At 39.2% G+C, this 27584-nt stretch overlaps 3 protein-coding genes across 5 annotated transcripts in view; 1 reads left to right on the top strand and 2 right to left on the bottom strand.

Moving 5' to 3' along the window:
- Window positions 1-7740, bottom strand: part of LOC141768022 (uncharacterized) — a 21828-nt gene extending 14088 nt beyond the window's left edge. For all 3 annotated transcript variants that reach the window (XM_074635891.1, XM_074635893.1, XM_074635892.1), the window contains exon 1: window positions 7602-7740. The gene's annotated coding sequence lies outside the window, so the exon portion shown is untranslated. The remainder of the gene's footprint in view (window positions 1-7601) is intronic.
- fsd1 (fibronectin type III and SPRY domain containing 1) overlaps window positions 1-14618 on the top strand; it is a 17267-nt gene extending 2649 nt beyond the window's left edge. The window contains exons 2-13 of the mRNA XM_074635881.1: window positions 340-435; window positions 551-682; window positions 2227-2328; window positions 2571-2593; window positions 2999-3120; window positions 5374-5583; window positions 5666-5764; window positions 5877-6024; window positions 6816-6898; window positions 7624-7875; window positions 9473-9561; window positions 9670-14618. Of these exons, the coding sequence (XP_074491982.1) occupies window positions 340-435; window positions 551-682; window positions 2227-2328; window positions 2571-2593; window positions 2999-3120; window positions 5374-5583; window positions 5666-5764; window positions 5877-6024; window positions 6816-6898; window positions 7624-7875; window positions 9473-9561; window positions 9670-9780 (1467 nt within the window). The 3' untranslated portion in view covers window positions 9781-14618. The remainder of the gene's footprint in view (window positions 1-339; window positions 436-550; window positions 683-2226; window positions 2329-2570; window positions 2594-2998; window positions 3121-5373; window positions 5584-5665; window positions 5765-5876; window positions 6025-6815; window positions 6899-7623; window positions 7876-9472; window positions 9562-9669) is intronic.
- On the bottom strand, window positions 13864-27584 carry LOC141768019 (signal-transducing adaptor protein 1-like). The gene is made up of 13 exons (XM_074635888.1): window positions 27323-27584; window positions 23522-23593; window positions 23281-23400; window positions 23098-23154; window positions 21981-22138; window positions 21078-21209; window positions 20355-20424; window positions 19398-19500; window positions 18046-18138; window positions 16140-16208; window positions 15962-16012; window positions 15739-15855; window positions 13864-15015 (listed from the first exon to the last, which is right to left on the bottom strand). Exons 1-13 carry the CDS (start codon window positions 27407-27409, stop codon window positions 14957-14959), a joined length of 1188 nt encoding a protein of 395 aa, XP_074491989.1. The 5' UTR covers window positions 27410-27584; the 3' UTR covers window positions 13864-14956.

Genomic DNA, 27584 nt, shown 5'->3' with positions numbered 1-27584 from the left:
ACATTTGAGGAGAGAAATAGGCATTACAGTAACAGAATATTGATTCATATTCGATCAGCGCTGCCTAGTTTCACCGTTTGATTGGAGTTCACGAGTGATTGACAGCTGCTCAGAGACGGCAAGGCTCCACCTCGGCTCTGATTGGTTGTTTTCCTCCGGTCTGTGAGATCTTGCAGATGCCGTTAGCAGCACCGGAGGACACAGAGGCACATGATTTTTTTCAGATTACCTGTCTCATGTAGTACTGTCAGGATATGGTGACCGTTTTATAAAAATAACTTTTTTTAATCATATTTGCTCCAGTCTTACTGCTGCTTTAAATGTTGTCTTTTTCTGTAGGACTCTCTGCGTAAGATCACCCACACGCTGGCCATGAAGAATGAGGAGATTTCAAACTTCGTCTGCGCTCTCAAACAGAGCCTCGACAATTTAGAGGTACAAAATAAAAGTTTAATCCTGACTGCACACAGTTTGGTAGCCAGTATAATCATGCAACTGCAGAAAAAATGTTACTTCCTGTTTACACAAATTTTTGTTGTGACACCACCAGGCGAACTCCGGCAAAGTCCAGGAGGACCTGGAGTCTGAGTTCACCTCCCTCCACTCTGTTCTGGACGAGATGAAGGAAAAGATGGTGACGCGCATCAAACAGGAGAGAGCCAGCCGCACATATGAACTACAGGTAGCTGCTGTTTGCATTTCTTTAGACTTACAAAATAATAGCAGATTTAGTTTTATTTAATTACTAAAGGTTTGTTTTTATTCAAAGGAGAAACTTATTCTGTTGTTACCATTTATTGTCAAGTAAATGTGAAAACGTACAGTTTGGGACATTTTCTCTCTGTTGTACATCATTTCATGACATTTTCTTGATCAGAAGCATTAAATGTTACATTTAAAGGAAACCTAAACACATAAACAAATTCTTTGGATCACAAAGTGAGTTTTTATAGTACGTGCTAGGTCATCTGCAGAGACATATGCGCCTAAAAACTACATTTAGTAGTAAGAAAACATGCCACAACATTTGTTCTAATTGGTCTAAAGTCTTGAAATCTGGTATGGACATACTTTGGCCAAATATCTAACAGTCCAACTTAGATTTTTTTAGATTACCTGAAAAATCACACTTTTATTAATAGTCAAAATCAGGATCTTTTAAAAATGAGGAAAAATAATAACATTGTATTTATTAAATGTCTTCCATATGATTTTTTTTACGCATATCTTTGATTTTCAACTTGTTATCAGTTCATCACTTGATTGTGCACCTTGTAGGTTCTGATGTACAGCAATTTTCTTATCATACTAGATTTACGCTGCATCCAAAATCACATAATATGCACTACATACCAAATATGTGTAATATCGTTCAACATACTTTTGTGCGTGTGAACAGTAGTATGCATCTTTTCGTACGCGCTGAGCTGTAATTTACGTCGTCACTTCCTGAGAGTCTCCTTGCCGGTTGGAGACGTGTAACCATGGTAACCCATGCCAACCTCATGTGACCAAGACGACTGTTTGTGAGAATCAAAGTCCGAAATAATTTAAAAACTAGATTACGCCTTACTAAGTGAAATCTTATACTTCCAGTTAAATTGAAGCGTTATTGACGTTACAGAGCTGTCCGACAACGTCCGTTATGAACGTTGTCATCACTACTGCATTGTATTGTGTTTGCATACTGTAACATTTCACCAGAAATAGTATGCAATTTGCGTACTATTGGTTTCATACTACAGTTTCGGACACACTAAAAAATCTCTCAAACTATTTTAGCGTACTAAATAGCATGTTAGTATGGCATTTTGGACCCAACCTTACTCTTTGGCCACATGGGACTACTGTTTTTTCCTAAAATATAATGGAATATATTGCAAAAACATTAGTCCCAAGTGCCCAAAGACTACATATAATATGACAAGAAATATAGATATGACGTTTTTCTTTTTCTTTTTCTTTTTTTAGCAGTAGTTTTTTGCAGCAACTATTCCAGCTCACAGTGCACTGAACATAAGCTGTTATTGATTCCTCTCAGGTCAAAATGCCATCAACTGCATATTTCTGTATAAAACTCTGCAGCCTCAGGACCGAGCCATGACTCTCAAATGATGCAGCTAACTCCATTGCTTCTGCAGAGAACACACTAGTCCCATTATACTGTAAACAAAACGTGTGTTAGCAGATGTGCCCTGTTTGACTGTGGCTTGGTAATGTTCTCAGAGTCAGCTGAGTGCCGGCTCCAAAGCCTTGGAGAGTTCAGAGGAGCTGCTGGAGCTGGCCAATCAGACGCTGTGCTCCTCTGAGACGGACGGTTTCAATCAGGTAACTGACTCACTCTGCCACTGATGTAACGCTGCTGCACTGTGTTCCCTCTGCTCGCTGTTTATAACTCTGTTTGTAATGACTGATGGTGAATTTCCAGTGGTGTCACACTACCAGATATTTTAACACAGCCACCAGCGACTGTTTGTGTTAAATGACAACATGATGAGCTACAACTCAGATATCTCTTCGCTCCGTATCTCCTCTCTTTTTTCCTTTCCCTCTCTGCTTCTCCTCTCCAGGCGGCCAAAGACATTAAGGATAGGTATAGTACTCAGTCATCCATTGCTTCCCCTTTGTCATCGCCTTTCTGTAACCATTGAGTCATCTCATAATGTAGCGTGCATGCGTTCACAACACCACCACACCCGTTTTGTAGACAATAAGCGCTATGGAAAAAGAGCCTTTTGTCTTTGTGTTTCCCGCTGTCTTCTCTAGTCTGTACCATCCTGTGTCAGCTCCCCCACCCTGGATGAACTCCCTCTCTAGCTCCGCTTTTAAACCTTCATTAGGTTGACGAGTTCAGTGGTAGTACCAGAAATCTAGTTAGTGGCCTTTCCTTAGTGAGCAGTATTAGTATTTCTTTGCCTCTGATCTAGTTGAATAATGGACAACGCTTGTTTCCACTCTGTGTGCTTGTGTGTTTCTGTGTGTCTCTCTTTGTCCGCAGCGTGACAATGGCTCCAGCCTTTCGCCTCTCCTTAAAGGCTAAAGCCGGTGACATCATGAGTCACTTGATGGTGGATTTCAGCCAGGAGAGGGAGATGTTGCAGGGCCTCAAGTTTCTCCCAGGTCTGCTCCACTTTTAATACTGACAAATACAGGCAGCAGTGGTGTAATGAAACTGAGTACATTCATACTTGAGTATCTCCATTTCATGCTGCATTATACTTCTGCTCCACCACATTTCCGAGGGAATTATTGTACTTTTTTGCTCCACTACATTTTATATAACAGCTGTAGGTATTAGATGTTTTACTAATTAACAAGAAAATAACAAAAATGTCCTTCTTGTCAAGTCTTTTAGTAGGGCTGTCAATCAATTTGAATATTTAATTGTGATTGATCGCACATTTTTTATCTGTTCAAAATGTACCTTAAAGGGAGATTTATCAAGTATTTAATACTCTTATCAACATGGGAGTGGGCAAATATGCTGCTTTATGCAATTGTATGTATATATTTATATTGTAAATCAATTAACAACACAAAACAATGACAAATATTGTCCAGAAACCCTCACAGGTACTGCATTTAGCATAAAAAATATACTCAAATCATCACAACAGCTGTCAGTGTGTCAGTGTGCTGACTTGACTATGATTTGCCCCAAAACTGCATGGGATTATCATAAAGTAGGCATAGGTCTGTAAAGGGGAGACTCGTGGGTACCCATAGAACCCATTTTCATTCACATATCTTGAGGTCAGAGGTCAAGGGACCCCTTTGAAAATGACCATGACAGTTTTCCTTGCCAAAATTCAGTGTAAGTTTGGAGTATTGTTTAGCCTCCTTCGCAACAAGCTAGTATGACATGGTTGGTACCGATTCCTTAGGTTTTTTCTAGTCTTATATGATACCAGTGTCTTACCGACAAGTTAGTGACGTTAAAACAAATTTGAGTTAACGCATTATTATCGTCTTTGTTTCAAACCACTGTCACAAAGTCTAATCACAACAATACAATGGCTCTATGTCAAACAAGCCGCGTGATGCAGTGGTTTCCACAAGCTCCACTTCTCATAATTTTATAGACGAGTCAAATGACTGCATGTAACGTGAAAGGGGGTCGCTCACAGCGATGAAACCACAGAGAATCATTACCCAACTCTGCAGCTGTGTGAGGCTTTTTAACCTCATTTAATGCACTCGTGTGGTTTTAATTACAGCCCACATGTTTACTGTATGGCTCGCTCTCATCGCTAGCAGCTGTTTTCAGCAAAAAGCTCTGATACATACAGACACTGTACACCACCTGCATCAAATGACTAACAGACAGCGGCTAGCTGGTGATAATAGTTGATCATTTGGCAGCTAAAGAGCACGGTATTTACCTCCAGAGAGTGAATATTAGACTTATATTCATCAGGTGGACACAACATGACTCCGAATGAATGATAATGTATGTATCTGATTGATGTGTAAATATACAATTGTTTGATGATTACACTTTAGCTATAGTGTATGCTCTGCTGTGTCAGCTTGATTTGAGGTAATTCTGCCCCCAAGTGGCAAAAATCAGTTGATGCAGCTGAAACATTATTCCCATGTGACAGCTCATGTCATGATAAATTATAAACTATAAAAAATGTTAAATAATAATTTAAAATCTGCTCATGTCTCATATACATTTAAGTGTACGCTATATTTAGAATATTTTCACCACTTTACCTCACCATCAGACAGCTCTTTCTGACGGGGAATTGAAGCCTTTATATCGCTGTTTTCGAAAGCCACCAGACCAGACTCCATTCATAAAAACAGTAATTTTAACTCATAGAACACAGGAGTTGCTGGTCTACCGATCGATTAGTTTGTTTGTGTTATTGTGTGACTTTTGCATCCAAACTAACGTGGCGTCCACACAGCAGTACGTTGCTTAGCTTCCGTGGCGGTACTCCTGTTTGCGTCTCCAAACTGGGAGCGTGCCGACCGCCATCTAAGTTACTGTATGTAATGTTAATACACTGACCATAAGAATATATATACATACTGTACATGTAGCAGCGTCATCATGCAGAAACCTACGTCACATCACGTGGGAAAAAGTTTTTAGAAGAGCTTGAAGAGAAAATAGCCTTTTGACACTAAAACATACATACTTTGACCAAAATTTTAATGTTTGGATTTGAATACATAACGAACACACTGGGAAGCTACAGAATGATGTAAAAACCTCAACGAAAACTCAAATAATGGACCTGCCTTTTAATATATTTCACACATTAGCTGTTTCCGTAGTGAAATAACATTACAAGTGTTGAACAAAGTGGCTTTTTCGATATCCCCTGTAACATACAAACTTGTCTCTCTCTCTCTCTCCAGTCCCCGCAACTCCTGAGATCCAGCTCTCGGAGTGTCAGGTGTGCGACAACACAGTGAATGTAGTTTGGACCTTACCGGAGCCCGACAGCAAGATAGACCACTACATACTGGAGCATCGACGCACGAACCACGAGGGTCCGCCGCGCATCAGAGAGGATTACCCCTGGATGGTGTTGGAGGGGATACGAGAGCAGGAGCACACACTCACCGGTAGGAGGAGGACTGTGAGGAGGGATTTGGCATTTTGTTGTCTGAACTTCGATGACTCATAAAGGGAACTCTTTATTTTCAGGCCTGCGCTTTGACACCCGGTACTTGACGTTCAGAGTGAGAGCGTGTAACAAGGCCGTGGCAGGAGAGTTCTCGGAGCCGGTTACACTAGAAACCCATGGTGAGAATACACAAACTAGGTTTCATAAGGCTGTATCTGTATCTTCATACAAATGTGAATACTGGATTGTGTGTATATACATATAAAGGTCTGACTCATTTTCCATTTGCAGCCTTCACCTTCAAACTGGACTCTGGTTCGTCCCACCAGAACCTGAAGGTGGAGGACATGAGTGTGGAGTGGGACAGCTGTGGAGGAAAGATTCAGGACATTCGCAAGGAAAAGACCCGAACCAACTCCCCAATGCACTCTCCAGCCAGGTGTGTATGCAGGGTCTTTAAATCTGGGTTTTGACTATTAACAGGGGTCCAAAAAACTCTCTTAAGGCCTGTAGTCATGTACTTTCTGTCATTAAGAATTAGGGCTTATGTAGCAGGCTCAGTGTTAAAGCTAGAGTGAAGATACTGCTGTCGTATGAAACTAGAAAACGTAAGGAATCCATTGGTACCATGTCATACTAGCTTGTCGCAAAGGAGGATAAATAATGCTCCAAACTTGCACAAAATTTTGCTGAGGTAAAACTAACATAGCCATTTTCAAAGGGGTCCCTTGACCTCTGACCTCAAGATATGTGAATGAAAATGGGTTCTATGGGTACCCACGAGTCTCCCCTTTACAGACATGCCCACTTTATGATAATTACATGCAGTTTGGGGCAAGTCATAGTGAAGTCCGCACACTGACACACTGACAGCTGTTGTTGCTGTTGGGCTGCAGTTTGACATGTTATGATTTGAGCATATTTTTTATGCTAAATGCAGTACCTGTGAGGGTTTCTGGACAATATCTGTCATTGTTTTGTGTTGTTAACTGATTTCCAATAATAAATATATACATACATACATTTGCATAAAGCAAGAATATTTGTCCACTCCCATGTTGATAGGAGTATTAAATACTTGACAAATCTCCCTTTAAGGTACATTTTGAACGGATACAAAATGTGCGATTAATCACGATTCAATATTTTAATCGATTAACAGCCTTATTAAGAAGACATCTAAAAAATATGGATCTTTGAGTGTTTGTTGTTTACCATCTGTTTCATTAGATCAGCCCTGATGTCACCTAAGAGAGCGCCGACAGCCCGGCCCGGCAGAGACAGATTTACAGCAGAGTCCTACACGGTGCTGGGTGAGAGTAACAAAGCACAACCAATGTATTTCTACATCTCTAGGGGTAAAACACACCAGACTGGAGTTGAACAGTAATTTGAAACCGAGCCATTCTGGCAGCATGAATTATTTCACAGCTTGAGGTTCAACCTCAGTGGATGGACCAAATTGGAGTGGAGCAATGCATGAAAAATGCATCTAGCCTGGCTGAGTTTGTAGGCTAGCTTATTAGCCTAGCTAGCCTTGGGCAATCTCCAGGTATGAAAAGTGAATCCAATGCTTCACTGCCTTAAACTGTCATTCTTTCTAACAGCCAGCAGGGGGCGACTCCTCTGGTTGCAAAAAGAAGTCTGATTGTATAGAAGTCTGAGAAAATGAGCCTACTTCTCACTTGATTTATTACCTCAGTAAACATTGTAAACATGAGTTTATGGTCTTAATTGCTAGTTTCAAGTCTTCTTCAATACAGCATGATGTTCATTTAGTAAATTATGGTCCCATTTAGAGTTAAATTGATCATAAAGCAGGGGATGCTTTAGGGCGCTGCTACCATGATTTCCATTCGATGGTTCCTGTGAAACTGCCAACACAAATAATTCTCACAGAACTGAAGTCAGATTATCTCTTTCCAAAATAGATTTACAAGGAAAACAAACCTGGAACCACACCTCTCGATCTACACAACAGATTGTGTTGACACTGTAAGACTAGAAAAGAATTACCTGGGCTTATGTCTTATGACAGCTGACACCATGATCGACGCTGGCCAGCAGTACTGGGAGGTGAAGTTCGACAAGGAAAGCAAAGCCTTCGCCGTGGGCATCGCCCTGCGGAGCCTGGGAAAATTCGACCAGTTGGGGAAAAGCAGCGCTTCCTGGTGCATCCACCTGAACAACTGGCTGCAGCAGAGCCTCACAGCCAAGCACAACAACAAGGCTCGAGCACTGGACTGTGCCATCCCAAACAGTATAGGGGTCTACGTCAACTATGACGAAGGTACGCTAAACACATAGTCACATTTTGAATGATCACAAATAGAATCACTGTTAAGTGTTGAGAATTTCCCCCACAAAATAAACACTTTAAAGTTTGTCACTAAAATGAAAAATATGTTGCAAATGATCAGGTTATATTTCATTGTCTGTATAAAATAGTACTTTTTTAATATTTTTTTAGTGCTGAAACAATTAGTCAATTTTTCGAATGGTCATTGGACAGAAATTAAACAACAAACTAATTTTTCAAGTGAAAACGCCAAACAATCTGAGGATTTTTAAGGATCCCCTCCACTCGAAAATGTGTTTTTCCTATGTTTATATTCCCTAAAATGTCTATCCTTGACTATACTGACTTGTATCTGTGCAAAGTTTGTCACTAGAGGTGTTTTCACATCCCTCTACTGAAGGGGGAGATGTCTGTGCACTTCCCCAAAAATTTGAGATTCAAACATACACCAGGCAAACTAGATTTCACAAATTTGAAAGCCAATCGCTGTCTAATATACAAATGCAGACACACATCGACAAGGAAACAGTCTTCAACATTACACTGGTAAAGAAACCTGAAAACTTAATGGCAAACTTGGCATCGCCATCTTGATATGCACGGGTCAACCTAGTGCAAGCAGCGGTGGTGGGCAGGGTGAGGCCAGATCCAGGTATTTCTCAATGAGGGAGGAAGAGAAAATGTGCTTTCAACCCCTTTTTCAGAGTTTTTTTTCCACTTTTTTATGTGGGAAAACCAGGTTAAACTAAATATCAATCATTTTTTCATACTTTAAAACGTGTCTGGAGGGGAACTTTAAATTTATTTATTTATCCAAACTTAATGTATCCAGGTCTCTTTGAGACGGCAGCATAAATTGATGCAGACAAAGCAATATAAAATCTGGCAGCAGATAAATCTCTACTGAAAAGAGAAAACTGCTGCTTTTCAGTGCTTTATATTGTTGTAAATCAGATATCTTTAGGTTTTGGACCGTTGATCGAACAAAACCAGCAATTTCAAGACTTTCAATCACTCAATGTTTTTCACACTTTTTTGACATTTTTTTTATATTCAACATTTTATTGAAAGTTAAAACAAGGTGACACAAACAGACAAGCACTACTTCACTTAACAGGAGATCTACTGTATAAGAAATATATATATGCATTTACAGAATAAGACGGAAAAGGGGAAATAAAAGAAAAACAAAGCAAGAACCAACACACTGTGCAACCTTCAGTCATCCTCTCCATGGTTAAGCACAGCAAGCCATTAGTTGCCCTGGATTACTAAATTGACCTCTAAGTTACAGTTACAAATAGCAAAGCAGTGAAAGGGCCCCATGTTAACATATACTGATCAAACTTGTTCAATAGAGAGTATGTCAGCCTCTCATTAGCAGCCAATTGAGCCATAGTTGTAGCCCATTCTTCATAAGGGGGTGGGTGTTTTTTCCTCCAATGTCTCGGTAGCATTTTTTGACATTTTATAAACAAAACTATTAATTGATTATGTGAAAAAATAATTAACAGATTGATCAACAATCAAATCATGTTAGTTGCAGCCCCACTTTTTAAATACAGTACGTCTTTATTCTCTCTCTCAGGTGTTCTGTCTTTCTACAACTCCAAAACTAAACAGCTGATGCACACATTCAAGACCAAGTTCCAGCATCCAGTTGTACCAGCTTTCATGGTGAGAAACATTCCTTCAAAAGCCTTTCTGTCATCTAAAAGAATGCTGTATTGTTCCAATGACCTTTTTTTGTTTGTCAACTTCCTGATGACGTGCTGCCCCCTACAGGTGTGGAACGGCAGTTTTTCAGTCGTGACGGGCCTGCAGGTTCCCAGCGTGGTGCAGAGCGGCCAGAGGAAGAACAGCGGCACCAGCAGCTCCAACGCCAGCCTCACCTAAGACGCATCCACTCAGCCAGCTGGACGCCTCCCAGCTCGGCTCGACCTCAAGTCAGAACATCGCATATGCGCTGGCTGCGGTCCAAGCTATATCATGGAAGAGTTACTTCACTGAAGCCTGTTCCAGTGTAACAACAAAAAATAGTTTTGGGAACAAGTGAGTCATCGTCAGTGACACATCTCTTCTTCAGATGTTTGACTTCTGGCTTGTTGTTGTTGCTTGGGACACATTAGCTGTAGTCTTACTAGTTTTTCCTCTCCTGTCATTCAGCACTGTCCCGCTGCTGCTAGAGCAAAGATTTAGCGCTGGCCGCTGCCCTTCTTTCCTTCCTCGCCATCACCAAAACTGTCAGTCGTACTGTCAGTGCAGACAGCTGCAGGGTCGAGGCCCGTCCTGTCTGTTCTCTCCCTGTGCCTTCCTGCTCATTTCCAAACCAATAGGCCAAATCCGGTGATCCGTACCAACATGCTAGTATTTCACTGCAAGAAATTGTGGTAACACTTTCTATGACGCCCATGTGTATAATGCATTATAAACATACTTAGAATGTGTTATAATCTGCTTAGAGCAACGTATAATCATATTTATAAGCACTCCATAATTCTTTATAACAATAATCATAACACACTGTAAAGAATTTTAGAATGACTTACAAGGCCAAGTATCATAAATATATCATAATTGCTGGTCACATTTCTTTTTGAAAGGATGATAGTGTATTATAATTCCCATAATTGTAATATATTATAATCTTTTAACCCTCTAAAACCCACAATAGACCCATTTTTGTCTTTTTTTATGGACTACAGGGGGTTGTTAGGGGTAGATAGCAGGTCAACAGTATATGTCACATAGAAGTGGTGTACATCATCTCAGTCATTGATAAGAAATAAACTGAATTAATTAATAAGGGTTTAGAACATTACGATAGAAGTATATGATGGCCATCCCCATGCTCTATTATGTCTCATAAGTTGTTGCAGCAATATTTGGGTTGATACCATTTGTAACACAGATTTGGTGCTAAATTTAAACATTTTTTACCACTCGAGAATTGATAAAAAACGATTAATAATCCCTCCAAAAAAACAACATTAAGATACCAAGACCTTGAGGAACACCGTAGAAAAAGTCAATGCTGTGATTTGGTTTCAAATACTTTTGACATTTGGAGATTTCTGCCAGAATTTCATTTTTTTGGCGATTGGATGGCGAGCACTTCTGTTGTATAAACTGCTCAGAAACCCCCTTATTGTCAATCTAGCTAGGAAAGCCATCCATCCTCTGAATGCTCTAGGTCTCTAGTTTGTGGCTGTAAAGTTTCATGATGCTGTGATTATCCTAGAGGTCACCACGGGTCATTTTATACAGTGAGGTCAAAAAATGGTCTCACTACAATGAAATAGCTACTGTGGGGACTAACATCATCACACATGAATACAGTTGAGCTCATTGGATCCACAAGAGTCTCAGCTTTACAGTCAATTTATGCAAATCCAAGACTGTTTAGGGACCCCAGTATGCAGAAATATTCAAATACACCATTTTAGAATAGGCGACACATTTATACTGCTTTCAAAAAACTGCATGTGATTATCATAAAGTGGGCATGTCTGTATGCATTATAGACATGGGTGTCACAGAAGTGTAATCTCCCTGTTTCAATTTAAAACATCGTGTTCTGTGTCAGTGTCATTATAACCTGGTTGTATTGTAGCTTAGTGGTAATTATCACCTACTGAATCTGCCGTCAGATGACCTATTTAACCCAAATAACATCCTGCTTCCAGACGAACGCTACTGAATAGAATGTAGTTCATTGAATCAGGTTATTTTTTACCAGCAGCTAATAGCTCACATGAACGACACACGTACAGTATGTCTTGCCAAGTCGTGCCGACTATTTGTGTTTACTGCATTTCACTTTCTGCAGTCAGGTTACCAGACTTTGCGTGCGAGAAACTGGGTCATTTAGCCTCCTGCTGATGTTCTGCTAGTGTTAAATCAGAGTCTTAATATGACAGACTGACTCTGCACAGAAAGTTAGAGTTTTTATCACGTAGAGGAGTCATCAGATATGGCTTCAGGGTTTTGGAAATGACTGTACTGTATTCATTCTATTCACCTGACTGCACCCTAATGCTTGTTTGTACAGTATGTATGTGTCTCTACCACAGACTGTATATAAAGATGGACGACGCGTCTCCACTTCCACCCACGGTACAAAAGTGAAGCCAAAATATCACGGATACGGGGGGCTGCCATCTTGAGATTTTGACGTCATTTGGAGCCAGAGACTGCACAGTATTGATCGGGGGGGGGTGGGGGGGGGGCTGTAGCCGCGATATCGAGGCTCGAGCCAATCACGAGCCGAGCACGGCCGCAGCCTGCTGGCGTGAGCCACCTTGCTGCTACGTTAGCACTACGGTAGCTGTTTCGCTAGAAAGAGACAACAACTAACCATAATATCTCTACATCAACTACATTTATGATCAAATTGACACGTCTATTACACAGACTGGTGGCAGTTATGGAAAGTTAAAGTTACATCTCTCTCGTACAATTCCTGAGCCTCCGGCTGCGATTATTTCACTCAGAGCAGCTGTCAATCATGACGTCTGACCCCCTTTTTATAGCATCAAATAACTAATTAAAACCAAACTTATCAGAAAAAGTAACACTTGAATAAACATCAGCGTGAGAAGAACTACCTAAAATGATAGAAACCATCTTTAGGAAAAATTTATTTAATGTGTACTTTGACTTTTTAGTTTGGCTCATGTCCCATCTTCTAACATGGAGGGGTGGGATTTATGACCTATACTGCAGCCAGCCACCAGGGGGCGATTGAGATGTTCTGGCTTCACTTTTGAGGAGCTGCGATGTCGTCCATCTTTATGTACAGTTTATTATCTCTATACCTAATAATAACACCACTTTATTTACTGAAGAAGAATCCCATTATGAGTAGCGGGCTGTCCGTTAGTCCAAATATAACAAATAGCTAGCAAGTAGCCTCAGCTAACACATTGTATTATGAGAGTCAGCCAGGTTTGGGTGAGAAACACAAGTGATAACCTCTGGAAACTGATTATGAAACTGTTATGAAGTCCTTATTTGTGCTAGGGCTGCACAATTAATCGAAAGTTTATCGAAATCACAATATGGCCTACTGCAATAAAGGTGAAATTTGTGTCAAAATACCTTTTTAAATTAAATATAGTGGTGCTGTAGAGATGTCCCGGCCTACACATCATATTCTAAAGACTTAAAGGACCAGTGTGTAACAGTTAGGGGGATCTATTGGCAGAAATGGAATATAATATTAATAAGTATCTTTAGTGTATAATCACCTGATAATAAGAATCGTGTTTTCGTTAGCTTAGAATGAGCCGTTTATATCTACATAGCGAGCGGGTCCTCTTCACGGAGTCCGCCATGTTTCTACAGTAGCCCAGAACGGACAAACCAAACTCTGTTAACTTTTCCTGCTTGGGGCCGTAGTCGATAACGTTACTCGCTCCCGTTACTCGCTCCCGTTACTCGCTTCCGTCACCACTGCCGCTCTCTCTCTTGCTTCACCACTCACTTCCCACATACACACACACACACACACACACTCTACGCTCTGCTCCAAATGGCTCTAGAGAGGGACATCATTCGCGTTTTCACTTCGGCCACCGTAGCTCTCCAACGCGCTTGGCACACGTGAGAGGCTTCAGTTGGTTGCGATTTCCTCACCTCACCGCCAGATCCTACACACTGGACCTTTAAGTAAACATCTTTTTTTGGTGCAGATCGCCGCAAAAATCACACCATGACAAATGTTTTTCAGTGAAAATGAGAATAATGATGTAAAAAATATCATTCCATCTAATATTGCAAATCATATCACAATTGCAATATCAGTCAAAAATAATTGCAATTAGATATTTTTCTCAAAATCGTGCAGCCCTAGCTAGTGCACAGCCCGACGTCTGAGTAGCGTCTACATGTTAAAGGGTAACAAGTCTTTGCTTTGCTCCCTCTGTATGCATCTCCTGAATAACTGTAGCCTGCAATGATTTTAAAGAAGCGTCCGGCTGAGAGTTATGTTCAACTTTATTTTCACATGCTGACAGTGTCACAATTTATTGTAAATAGTTTAATTTTTTCCACAATATTGTATCAGTCATTGAGGTAATAAAGGAGCGAGAGCACTTTGTTCTTGGATTTCTGCTTCAACGAGGAATAAAAAACAAAGTAAGAAACAAATGTCGGCTTTATTTTAAAAAATGCATAGCACATACTGGAAGTTGTTTGTTCACATGTATCTGATTTGATGTGACAAAAGCAATAATTTTACTTCACTGAAACACTAATATATATATATATATATATATATATATATATATATATATATATATATATAATGTATTCACATACAATACTGAAGGTACAGTAACCGACTGATCAATCGAAAAATAATGGCCAACTGTTTTTCATGCAAAAATGGTAGAAAATGCTGTTTTCAGCCTCTAAAATATGGAGATTTGCTGCTTTTCTCTGTATTATATCTTATTAAACTGAGTACTTGACAAAACAAGACATTTAAAGACACTTCTTTCACTATATTCTGACATTTTATAAACCAAACAATTAATCTACAGATTAATCAATAATGAAAATAATCATAAGTTGCAGCCCTGTTTCATTCACACTTCACTGTTAGAGAGGCAGTAATTTGTTTTTCAATAAATATATAATAAGTAAAAATATATACAATACAATTTGATTACACTAAAATCAAGTAGTCAAAAACAACATTGATGTAGATAATCTGATTAGAAAAATGTGCAGCATTGTCAGTGGTAAATGTGCAGCATTGTCAGTGGTAAATGTGCAAAATGTATATGACAAAACACGGTAAGGATGATGTGACGTGCAACAACCCTCGTTACAGCTGATTAACTCGCTAATGAGTGAATCAATAACAGTGTTAATCTTCAGAGAGGCTTTACTGTCGACAGCCAGCTGACGAGGAGGAGCAGAGCCGTCGGTGCAGAGGAGGAAACGGGTTGTTTTTGTAGGAAACAGCTGTTCTCCGCTGTCTTGTGTTGGTTCATCTCACTGGGACAGACTGGTTTAGTGACTGAGTCACTGGTGGAGCAGGTTTTCACAGATGCAGGACATTCCTCTAAGATCTGGCCTTTTGCCCCAACTTCAGTTTCAGCTCAGTTAACGCTGCCAGAGGAACTAGAGCACATGAGACAAAAAGCTTTGATTATTATCTACTAGGGCTTTCAAGGTTAACGTGATAGTAACGCAATCGTTCTTCCAGAGGTTGTAAGGGGTTCAGTTTTAAAGCTAGAGAGAAGATACTGGCATCATATGAATCTAGAAAACCTGGTACCAACCATGTGATACTAGCTTGGTTGCTTGGAGGATGAATAACGCTCCAAACTTGCGCTACATTTTGGTGAGGATAAACTGGCATGGCCATTTTCAAAGGGGTCCCTTGACCTCTGACCTCAAGATATGTGAATGAAAATGGGTTCTATGGGAACCCACGAGTCTCCCCTTAACAGACATGCCCACTTTATGATAATCACATGCAGTTTGTGGCAAGTCATAGTGAAGTCAGCACACTGACACACTGACAGCTGTTGTTGTCTGTTGGGCTGCAGTTTGCCATGTTATGATTTGAGCATATTTTTTATGCTAAATGCAGTACCTGTGAGGGTTTCTGGACAATATTTGTCATTGTTTTGTGTTGTTAATTGATTTCCGATAATAAATATATACAGACGTTTGCATATAGCAGCATATTTGTCCATTCCCATGTTGATAAGAGTTTTAAATACTTGACAAATCTCCCTTTAAGGTACATTTTGAACAGAAAAAAAGTGATTTATTTGCAATTAATCTGCACAAGTTACTATCTAAAGAATGTGTCTCAGTGAAGTGGTGTGGACTTACTCTGTCCCAGAGGGTCTGTGAGGGTTCTCGTCCTCATATTTGAGATAGCGGGGTTCGATTTGCGAGGAATAGGAATTGGAGGCATGATTGCTTTCTTTGGAGCTTTTTTCTCTGGTTCTGTGGAAGACCAAAAACACACAGTGATTCACTGTCATAAAAAAAAAGTTGTGGCGACAAGGAAAAATGTTTCTGAGATGGAAAGATAAGACGGAAAGGAACTTACGTGGCAGTGGAACGACTGAGGAAACCTCTGTCTCTTTTTCTTTCTTCACAGCTGTTTGAACACAGACAAAGTGTTAACAACAGCAATGGAAGAAATGCAGTCACACCTGTTTTATGTTTGCAAGGCGAGTGATGAAAGGAGTGATTGATGGTGCTGGTGTCAGTGGAGTTGTACTCACGCTCGTCATTCAGATAGACATTGTCCTCTTCATTTGGCGCCGGTTCAGGGGTCGGAACTCTCGGAGCGACTGCAAACACAGAACATGTAATTATGATTATTACAGGGTTGATCTAATGACTGATATCATGGCCAAAGTAAACAACAGGTGTTGTCAGTACACTTGAGAAATCACTAAACCACAAGCTACAGCGGGCAGAAATAGACACTGGTTGTATGTAAGGTATGTTATTGTACAGACATTCGTGGTCCTCAGAGGATGAATCCCACTATCTTTGGTCATCCTCTGACTTTTCCTTTAGTGCAACCATGATGAGGTTTGTATTTGTTGTTTTAAAGGTGCTTTATATGATATTGAGAGCATCAATATAGCAGCAAACAACTAATCTATGTAAAAATATAGAGGAATAATGTCTACCTAAGCAGAGAATGAAGTCATTCTCCCTCTATGTGTCGTAATCAGAGCTTCTCTGTGCTTTGTTTACATCGCCGGGCCTGCCGTGAGTGCTTTTAGTGCATGTGAGCTTTAAGTAAAATGTCTCAACAACTGCCATGAAATTTTGCACGTACATTCACGTCCCCCGTAGGATAAGTTGAAAAACGTTGGTGATCCCCTGAAGTTTCATGATGTGTCATCATCAGGTCAAAATACCAATTTGTCCAATATATTTGGTTAATGATCAAATACCTGCAAAACTAATCCCATCAGCCTCAGCTGTACTTTGTGTTTAGCGCTAATTAACAAACATTAGCATGCTAACGCGCTAAGTTGGTGAACATGCTAAACATCAGCATGTTAGCATTGCCATTGTGAGCTGCTGACGTTAGCCTTTAGCTCATAGCACTCAAAGCTGTGCCAAAGTAAAGCCTCACAGAGCCGCTAGCGTGGCTGTAGACCAGTTTTTAACCCAACCTGGAGGTTGTAACCCCCACAAAGGGTCTCAAGACATATCTGAGGGGTCACTAGATGATTAAGAAGATAAAGCTTTTTTCTTGTAATAATTTTACTTGTAATAATTATTCAGTAAAACAAGCAAAAAAAATCCACTTTTTGGTTTTACAGCCGGTGCACAAATACAACCTTAGAAGAGCATCTCAAGCAAATATTGCATCGTTGCAACCACTGCAGTCGACTCTTAGTCTTGTTAATATTTGCTTGAGCTACAAAGTCTTAAGCAAAACTCTGTAGAGGAATTTCTACCTGTTGCACAAAGGCTCTAAAACAAGCAAACCATGAGTGATGGATGGGTGTGGGTAATACCTCCACACGGAAACATCGGTGTTATCACGATGGTTTTGCAAATCTCTGACACACCCACTGATACAAAGTGGATTAACCACCTACTTAAGATATGTCTCCAGAAAGTACATACGAAACGCGCGGGAAACATATGTTTGCATTACCAATATTGTATTTTCTTTATGTCGTTACTCTGTACACACAACATCTATTGCACGTCTGTCCGTCCTGTTGCTCTTCCTGAGATTTATTTTTTATTTTTTCCTGTTAAAAGGATTTTTTTGGGGAGTTTTTCCTCATCCGATGAGAGGAACATACTGTAAAGGACAGAGGGTGTTGTATCCTGTACAGATTGATTTTGGGCTATACAAATAGAATTGACTTGACTTACATGTAGTAGGTTTATAATATAAAATACAACATTTTATTTATTAATTGTTGTTAAAGTGGTTCACATTATCATACAAAGAACCAAGTCATTTTTTCGTGTCAGTGTGACTTGTTGGAAAAAGTCCAAGATCAGCTGTAGAGGTGGAATTTCCAGTTACCTGAATGCGTCAAAGGGCCTCAGCAAACAAGGTGTGGCAAAACAGTGCAAACAGTTTGGTGGCTGGATGTGTCTGAGAGTTCATGTCTGTGTGTTTTTCTAATAATAGTCACAAAGTACCTTTGGGGGGTAAAGTTGGCGGGAGTGTGGCAGTGTTTGACGGGGCCTGATGAACGCTCGTCTCTCCGTTTTCCTTATCAGACCGAATAAAAGCTGTAAAAAAAAAAAACAGAACTTCTATTAGTCATGAATAACATTTTGGTTAACATATAATAATTACACAGCTTAACCCCCTGAGACCTGCAAGATACTTTTTTTTAGAGCTAGAGTGAAGGAGGCTAAATAACGCTACAAAGTTGGGCTAAATTTTGACGAGGAAAAACTGGTATGGCCATTTTCAAAGGGGTCCTTTGACCTCTGACCTCAAGATATGTGAATGTAAATGGGTTTTATGGGTACCCACGTGTCTCCCCTTTACAGACATGCCCACTTTATGATAATCACATGCAGTTTTTTGAATGCAGTATAAATGTGTTATTTTCGCCTTTTCTAAAAATGGTATATTTGAATATTTCTGCATACTGGGGTCCCTAAACAGTCTTGGATTACATCAATTGGGTATCCCTGTAAAGCTGAGACTCTTGTGGATCCAATGAGCCCAACTGTATTCATGTGTGATGATGTTAGTCCCCATAGTAGCCATTTCATTCTAGTGAGACAATTTTTTTGAAACTTGACCTCACAGTATAAATTGACCTGTGGTGACCTCTAGGATAATCACAGCCTCATGAAACTTTACAGCCACAAACTAGAGACTCAGAGGATCGATGGATTTCTTAGGTAGACAATAAGGGGGTTTCTGAGTAGTTTCCAGAACAGTAGTGTTCGCAATCCAATCGTTGTAAAATGCAATTCTTGCAGAAATCTCAAAAAGTTTTTGAAACCAAATCACAGCATGGCTTTTTCTATGTTGTTCCTCAAGGTCTTGGTGTCTTAATGTGGCATTTTGAAGGGATTATTGATAATTTTCATCAATTCTCAAGTGTAAAAAAAGGTTAAATTTAGCACAAAATCTGTGTAACAAATGGTATCAACCCAAAGATTGCTGCAACAATTTATGAGACATAAATAACCCTGGGAATGCCCATCATATACTTCTATCATAATGTTCTAAGCTTTTATACACTTTTACAAGTTATTTTGATTATGTTTTATTTCTGATTTACGACTGGAACAGCTTGACACACGGTGCTGAGCTGCATCGCAAATTAATCTTCAGGTTCCCAGCTTTCAGGTGATGTAAACCACTTCTATGTGACATCTACTGTTGACCTGCTATCTCCCCCTAAAGACACCCCCTTAAAAAGACAAAAATGGGTCTATTGTGGGTCTCAGAGGGTTAAAAGGTGACTTGAATACAAAGTGAGGGAGCAAAAGAAAGGATAGAAAGAGAAATGAAAATGTCTCCGTACAGATGTTTTTCTCGTAGGGTTCCTCCATGATGAGAGGAATCAGAACCCGGTCGGTTTTTTCCACTAAATAGTTGATCACATCGTGGAGCGTGGCACAGGGGACCTGCATGGAGAACACATGTTCTTTAATAACTTAATAACAAATAAACACAGGGAATAGAACAGGTTGGGTTTTGCAAACAGATTTGACTCAACCATCCATCCATCCATCCATCTGCAACCGCTTATCCCGTTAGGGGTCGCGGGGGGGCTGGAGCCGATCCCAGCCGACATTGGGCGAAGGCAGGGTACACCCTGGACAGGTCGCCAGTCCATCGACTCAACCACAGTAACAATAACTATTGCAACCTTAATCGTCTATAATTGAGTTTAATTACAGATCATGTGTCATCATTAGTGCTTCCAAGGAAATTAAGTGGAACTCAGTCAGTTGCTTGGAAAAATACCACACCACACGTACACATGTGTCACTTTATGTCTGGAATTTAATACAAAGATCAGAGGTGAGTCATGTCACTGGCAGCAGAATGAAAGTCTTATCCAGCACGTCCACACAGAAACGTGGCTGAACTAACGCCATGTGACATTCTTTTTATTGACCCCCTTTGTGTTTACCGGTAATCTGCAGGACGTCATGTGCTATAATTAATCTGAAATTCACTTTCATCTCTCATCTTTCACCTGAGCAATTAAAAACTCCAGCAATCAAGTGCAAATAGCTCTTTCGTACATACAGTACTGTTCTACATTTCTCAAGTTGCACTTACAAAAGTTCATATATACACAGTAGATTTGATCAAGCAATAAAAAGGCAACGCTGGTTTTCTTGTCTAATGTTTTATGTGGTTTCCTCTTTTACCTCTTTTAAATCTGCAGAGACCAGATCTCAGTCCTTTAACTGGGGCACATACAGTACAGTTCAAAGTACCTTCACTATGCTTCTATTTTAATACTCACAGGTGTGTCCACATCAATGGCGAAGCTGCCGTCGACTTTACGAGCCACGCGGTAGTGTTTGAATACAGAGCTGATGGAGAAAGAGAGACAGGGAGGCCATTAAAATACAGATTATAAACTGTCCAAGACGACAACATACAACAACACATAAACGTGTGTTAAATTAAAGTCAGTTATACTCTCTTTGTAGAAGTAAAACTATTGAGTACTGTTTTAAAGCGGCATTAAGCAGAATGTTTTTGGCATCATTAGGCAAAAATTCCATAATAACCTTTCAGCATATTGTAATTCAAGTGTTCTGAGAGAAAACTAGACTTCTTCACTTCCTCTTCCTCTTAGGAAAGTTTGTGACCCTTCCGCCATGTTGAGATCAGTTGAGGAAATACCAAGCACCGCCCACCAGCCGGAGCAAACTTTCTCATTTTACAGCTAAACAGTACAATACAAGATGTTTCTGAAAACATTTGAGGATAGAAATAGGCATTACAGTAACAGAATATTGATTCATATTTGATCAGCGCTGCCTAGTTTGACCGTTTGATCGGAGTTTGAGAGTGATTGACAGCTGCCTCCGTTGAATGAACAGCCAATAGGAACGCTCTCTCTCGAAGTAAATGACCTGTGATTGGCCAAAGTCTCCCGTCACGGGCTAGATTTTCTAAAGCCTGAAAGTATGTACACCATATTAGATCTGTGTGTCTGTGTTTATGTCTGTGTTCATACCCTTCAAGGTCCTGTCTGGTGGTGACAGCGAAGGAGTTTCCGTTACTTCCGGGTCTCAGCAGCAGGTTTCCTCGTTTGGCCTCTCTCTCCAGCCGCAGCTCGGCCTCCAGTCGGGACACGTTGTGGTAACAACTACAGGACGGCAGAAAAACACAGTCATGAGACAAAAAAGTAAAAACTGCCATCACTCATTGAAAACAGATTTTTGCAGTGATGCATCCAGACCTCATGTCATATGTTTTGTATCATGGTATCAGCTCTTTCCATCGGCCACATTTGAAACTAGAAGGGCACTCAGAGAGCACACAGACCTCCACCAAGACGTTTCCATGAGTGAAAAAGAGTGTAACCGCACCGTGATTCGGATCCTTAACGGGTTCTTCCTTGCCCCGTGCTACTACTTACCTTTACACAGCAGCTGGATTCTCGCAATGTCACGAGATCACGCAAGAATCCATCTTGTCAGACTTCAAGTAACGTATTTGTGTCTGGCCGGCAGCGACGAGCGCGGCTTAGGTTTGTGTGATGCAACACGGAGGGGCGACTGTTGCGTCACAGCGACTCGTAAAGAGTTTAAATGATGCAATAGCATCAGTAACATCCGAACTGCAGAGTATTTCTACAGCGAAGAAAGGCATTTCTTGCTGGAAAAGATGTTTTCACTCTTCTCCTGACTGGCTTCGGCAAGAGTTTGATTGACAGGTGGCTCATCCAATCACCTGCCAATTATTTTCTTTAAAGTGCCTGCCCTTTTCCAAACAGTTTCCAATGACGGCTTCTCAGATGATTCTGTGTAAAACAGACAAACAAACCAACAAACCAAACCGAAAACCTCCCTGGCAGAGAGGTGATAACCAGTATTTCACTTGAGTCTCAATACTTGTATGTCTTGTTTGTACTCACGCTGGCATATCTGCTTTGATGCTGATGTAAGCAGTGGAGTTGGTGACAGCAGTTGGAAGTGGAAGAAGATTTCTTGTTCTTCCTTTTTCCTTTTCCACGGTCTCTTTCAGCATGTGGATCTGGCCTGGTAGCAGGTTGAGGGAGGATGGTACCGTCAGCTGCAGGGAGACACACAGTTTAGATTATCAGTGCAAATGAATGAGGGCCGGATGTTAACTACAACTAAACATCAGTCATCTTAAAGGAACAGTGTGGAACATTTCGGGGGATCTATTAGCAGAAATGGAATATAATATTCATAACTATGTTTTCATTAGTGTATAATCACCTGAAACTAAGAATCGTTTTGTTTTCGTTAGCTTAGAATGAGCCCTTCATCTATACATAGGTAGCAGGGAGCCTTTCACATTTTTATGTTACCTAAAGGCCACTGTAGTTCTCCGACACGCTTGTGAAACTGCGGTATACCGCAGTGTTAATGTCGTTAAAGAAAACTATGATGAAATATGTTTTCGGCAACAACCTTTTTTTCCACGACTATGATTAGATGATGGCGAGACGGCACCGACGTCATTGAACACTAGCGGGGACGATATCAAACATGCAATATCGTTGACGAAAAAAGACGAGACTGACGTAGTTTAAAAAATAAAAAACTTTACTTTCAATATAATCTGATGACTAAACAGGACTAAGATTAAATAAAGAAAATAGATGACAAAATTAAGAGAAAACAAATTTAGACTAAAATCGAATGACTTTTCGACAAACTAAAACTGAGTTGTCGTCGACTACAACTATGAAGGATAAAAATGACTTAAATGTGACTAAAACTAAAAAGCATTTCATCTTATCTACTTCCGTTGCTCCTAAAGTAGTGTTATTGTGGTATGATTGGCCTTTTAAGCGAGGCCAACAGCGTTACCAAGGTTTTGCACTCGGCGAATCACGTTACCGCAGTCTTGGAAAGGGAGGAGTGAGCGGAGGGGTACTCGGTTGGTTGCAATCTGCAACCACACAACTAGTTGCCGCCAAATCCTACACACTGTCCCTTTAAACTTAAATCTTTAAAATAACTTTATTCTAAAAAGTGAGCTAACTGTTATAGACCACCGACCTCAGCCACAGAGCGGATGTAGCCCTTCCATAGCTCACGAGCCTCTGCGTTAGGAGCCTGTAGACAATTTGAAAAGAGAGAAAAACTGTGAAAATGAGGAAATTACTCTGAAAAAAGATTATTCATAGATTTGCATATTTTCTATATATATATATATATATATATATATATATATTCCCTCACAGTGAATTTGATAATTCTGTCCTTCGTCTGGAGGTTGATTCTGGCTGCGTCCAAGTTACGATCCTGGCTGCTGTCGTCTGTGATTGAGATCAGTTCCTTGAGATCCACTTTCTCTACGTACTGATGAAACACACAAAGACACACAGAGTCACAAATAATTCCTGGGTTTTCCTGAAAATTCTTTATTGAAAATCATCCAAATCTCTGGCTTTGATTAACCCAAATCTCAGAGATAACTTACGTCAGAGTCTCTCTTCTCATTGAAGAAGAACAGCGTGTTGCCACACAGGCAGGTCCACAGTTTCCGGGACGTCTGCACAAACACACACAAACAGAGAGAGTCATTGTTTGTGTTAAGAAGAACGATAAGGAAAAAGGAAGAAGAAAGTAAATGCTTGTTACACAACAAAGAAATAAAGTCAGTCTATACTGTGCAGGTGAATCAGACTTGATGAGTCAACTTTTACAACAGAAACCACTTGTGATATTAATAACAGTGTCTGAATTGATGAGTGAATCCGTGTCACCGCCGGCTTAATTAAATTGTTCGTACAAGTTGAATGAATCAGAGTTCGCGGTCAACGTCCCTTTCAGGTCAAAGCCACCACCAACGTCTTGTAATGCAAAATTACTAAAACATAAAGTACTGAACTGTAATTGAGCACAAATAATTATATCTGGGGTTAGGATAGTTTTAAAGTGTCCAGTTAAAAGTTTTACGAGCTCTCATTGGAGTGCCCTTACAAAAAAGACGTTTATTCAAGTGTGCTGTTAGTATACTTCTTTTAAACTTAAAATAAGAGGGTATGCTTTTAGGTCACTTTCCATGTACTTATCAGAGATAACAAAATTATACTTAAGTATCCTTAGCTTATACCGACAAGTGTACAGAAAAGTCTAAGTATACTTGGCTTATACAGAAAAGTATACTTGGCTAAGTACTATAAGTTCACTTAGGAAAACTTACAAGTATACTTGCAGTAAAAACTATTAGACTAGTATTTTACTGAGAGTATACTTTAAAGTGTACTTTCATAAACTAAAACGTAAGTTCACTTGTAGTATAGTTCATATTATAGTTGCAGTACAAAATACAACTTGGATGTAAACTAAGTTGTGCACTCAAAGTTTACAACTTTTACATTTAAAGTACGCTTAAATATACTTTTATAAACTAAAGTGGGCCAATTTAGTCCCAAGAAGTATTGAAGTAGTACACTTACAAGTATACTTCTTTTTTTGTGAGGTTGCACGCACGCTGTTATCTTATCAGGGAGGGCAGGACAGCACACATGATTCATTGTCTTAACTTTTCTGTCAGCTCTAATCTTTACGACACAATAAGCAGAATAGCAGTCAAACCAGTTGAAGTGTTGTTCAACGTCTGCTGAAAACCTCAAGTCAAAGTTCACACAATAAGTCCTTTTATCATTTGACATGTCCAAGCAGAGTAAACACACGTGTAATTGTTAAAAAAAATAATTGTGGTCCCATTCTGTCAGTAACAATACGACTGACCCACCTGGATGGATTAGGGCCACAATTATTGTTATTAATTACAACTGCGTTTACCCTGCAATCACATGTCAGAATGGCTGCTGTGAAAAGGGCCTGTCTACAATAACCTATATATATATATATATGACAGGGACAGGTGACATTTAACCTGACTTTACCTGATGCTGTGCACAAACAAGTGTGTTTCTAGGCCACTGCACTGTCTTACAAAGTGTTAATGAAGTATTAAGCATGCCATTACTAGGGCTGTCTTTGACCAAAGAAATTCTTAGTCGACTAATCGATTAGCTGATTTAATCAACAGATCTGAGTTTCTCCACAAAGAATCACACAAAAGCACCACTTTAAGTCTTGTGTTTACCAGAGATGTGCTCATAAGTTTCTTAGAAATAAGTCATTCAGCATGAAAAAAAGAATTAAAAACGAATAATCGACTAAAGAGATCTTAGTTGACTAAAGCTCTAGCCATTACACTGCAGGTTTTTTTAATATGAAGCACAGGTTAGTGGAGGTAAATGAATGTACTAATGAATGTACTAGTTTCACCTCATGAGGGCAAACCATCTAGAATACCGATACTGATTTCCTGAAAGTAAAGTAGAGTTCCTCTTCTGCAGAACAGCACAGATCAGTTTACAGCTGCTGACAGTTAAAGCATAACATACGTGACAGGAGTGAAGATCTCTATTATCTGGTGCACATTGTTGAGATGCCTGTCAATCACGTTTGTCCTCTCTCACACGCACACACACCCACACACACACACATAGTGCTGACCCGAATGCTTCGAAGCTTCGATCGTTACCATGGTAATCGACCTCCAAATCAGTATTCGAATGGTTAATTTTTTGTTTGTTTTTAACTTAAAGTATGTAATGATAAAGTATATATACCAAAATAGCCCATGAAATTAGGATTAATCCCACAACATTATTCATTATTCATATTCTACGTTAATTATTATTAGTTATTCTCAGACGGATATCGCTGTTTGTTGTGTGTAGAGGTGCGTGTGTCGGCTGCACTACGCCACGAAGCTTCGAATACCCTCAAATATTTTTTGTATTTTAGCTTCAGAGCCCAAAAAATGTGTTTGGGACAGACCTAACACACCCACACAGAGAGAGAGAGAGAGAGAGAGAGAGCTGCCAACAACAATTTGGAGCTGAAATGATTAGTCGATTAATCATCGACAGAAAAATAATCTGCAACTATTTTGATAATCAATTAATTGTTCAAGTTATTTTTCTGCTGTTTTTCTTCATCTTATATGAAACTAAATTAAATATATTTTTGTTTTTAGTGTTGGTCGGACAAAACAAACAATCTGAAGACTTCACATTGTGCTTCAGGAAATTGTGATGGATATTCGTTCACAATGTGCCGACATTTTATATAGAAAACAATGAATTGATTTATAATAATAATAATAATAAAAAAAACAATTGACAGAATAATCAACAATGAAAATAATCAAATAATTGTTAGATGCAGCCACACAGACATTAAACCTACAATTGAAAGTCATACATTAAGATTTTTAATCAAACTGGTTCTGATGAGATTCCTAAAACCCACAGATAACCAGTGGTGGAATGTAACTACATTTACTCAAGTACTGTACTCAAGTACAAATTCAAGGTACTTGTACTTTACTTGAGTATTTCCATTTTTTGCAACTATATACTTCCACTACATCTCAGATGTGATTTGTACTCCACTACATTTATCTGACAGCTTTAGTTACTTTTCAGATTACATTTCATCCCCTTCCTGTTTCGTGAAAACCACGTATCTTCACATGAGTTTTTCTGAGCTCATGAAAAGTTGACTTATTAGAGATACGTGGTTCTCAAAGGACAGCGGTGTTACAAACATATGATGATCTTATAGAATATGATGCATTGCTGTAGATTAAACTAAATTAACACAACCTTAAACATCGACAGCAGTAAAATGCAACAAACACATTAATGCAGCAGCAGTATTAATCCAGAAACATCATATATAATATAATATAATATAATAAAATAAAATATAATATAATATGATATACTATAATATAATATAATATAATATAATATAATATAATATAATATAATATAATATAATAAAATAAAGTATTATATGATATGATGTAATATAATATAATATAATATAATGAAATATAATAATAATAATAATAATAATAATAATAATGAATAATAATAATAGTAAAACACTAGCAGGGAACATTTTACTGCACAATATTTTATTTTATTTTTACTTTATTTTGCTGATAATACTTAGGCTACATATACTTTTTCTAAAGTAAGGTTTTGAATGCAAGACTTTTACTTGTAGTGGAGTATTTTCAAAGTGTGGTATTAGTACTTTTACTGAAGTAAATGATCTGAATACTTCTTCCACCACTGCAGATAACAATCAGATACAAGAACAAAACAAAAAGTCATAATAATAAAAAGCTTGCATACAACAACTTATCTCTCATAGATATATAAATAAATAAATATAAATATAATACCTTATCTTTGAAGGACCTCTTCTCCAGGTATCCCTCATAGTAACAGGTGGGCAGCTGGCTCCTCTGTCGAGCTGCTCGCTTTGCCATCGCTTGTCGGTGTTTTATAATAAAAAATAACTTACATATATAGACTACAGATTTGACTGTGACTGTTATTGTAGATGCATCAGAAGCTTCTTCTGGCTCCTAGCAAAAAGGCTCTTGTATATGGAAGTGAGGAGGGAACCTGCAAACTGCGTCCTCGCTGCTGATTGGTTAATGA

Source organism: Sebastes fasciatus, chromosome 5, assembly GCF_043250625.1.
Source record: "Sebastes fasciatus isolate fSebFas1 chromosome 5, fSebFas1.pri, whole genome shotgun sequence".
Classification (NCBI taxonomy): domain Eukaryota; kingdom Metazoa; phylum Chordata; class Actinopteri; order Perciformes; family Sebastidae; genus Sebastes; species Sebastes fasciatus.
Note: the sequence above shows the minus strand (reverse complement) of the source record. Positions and strands in the feature narration are given on the sequence as shown.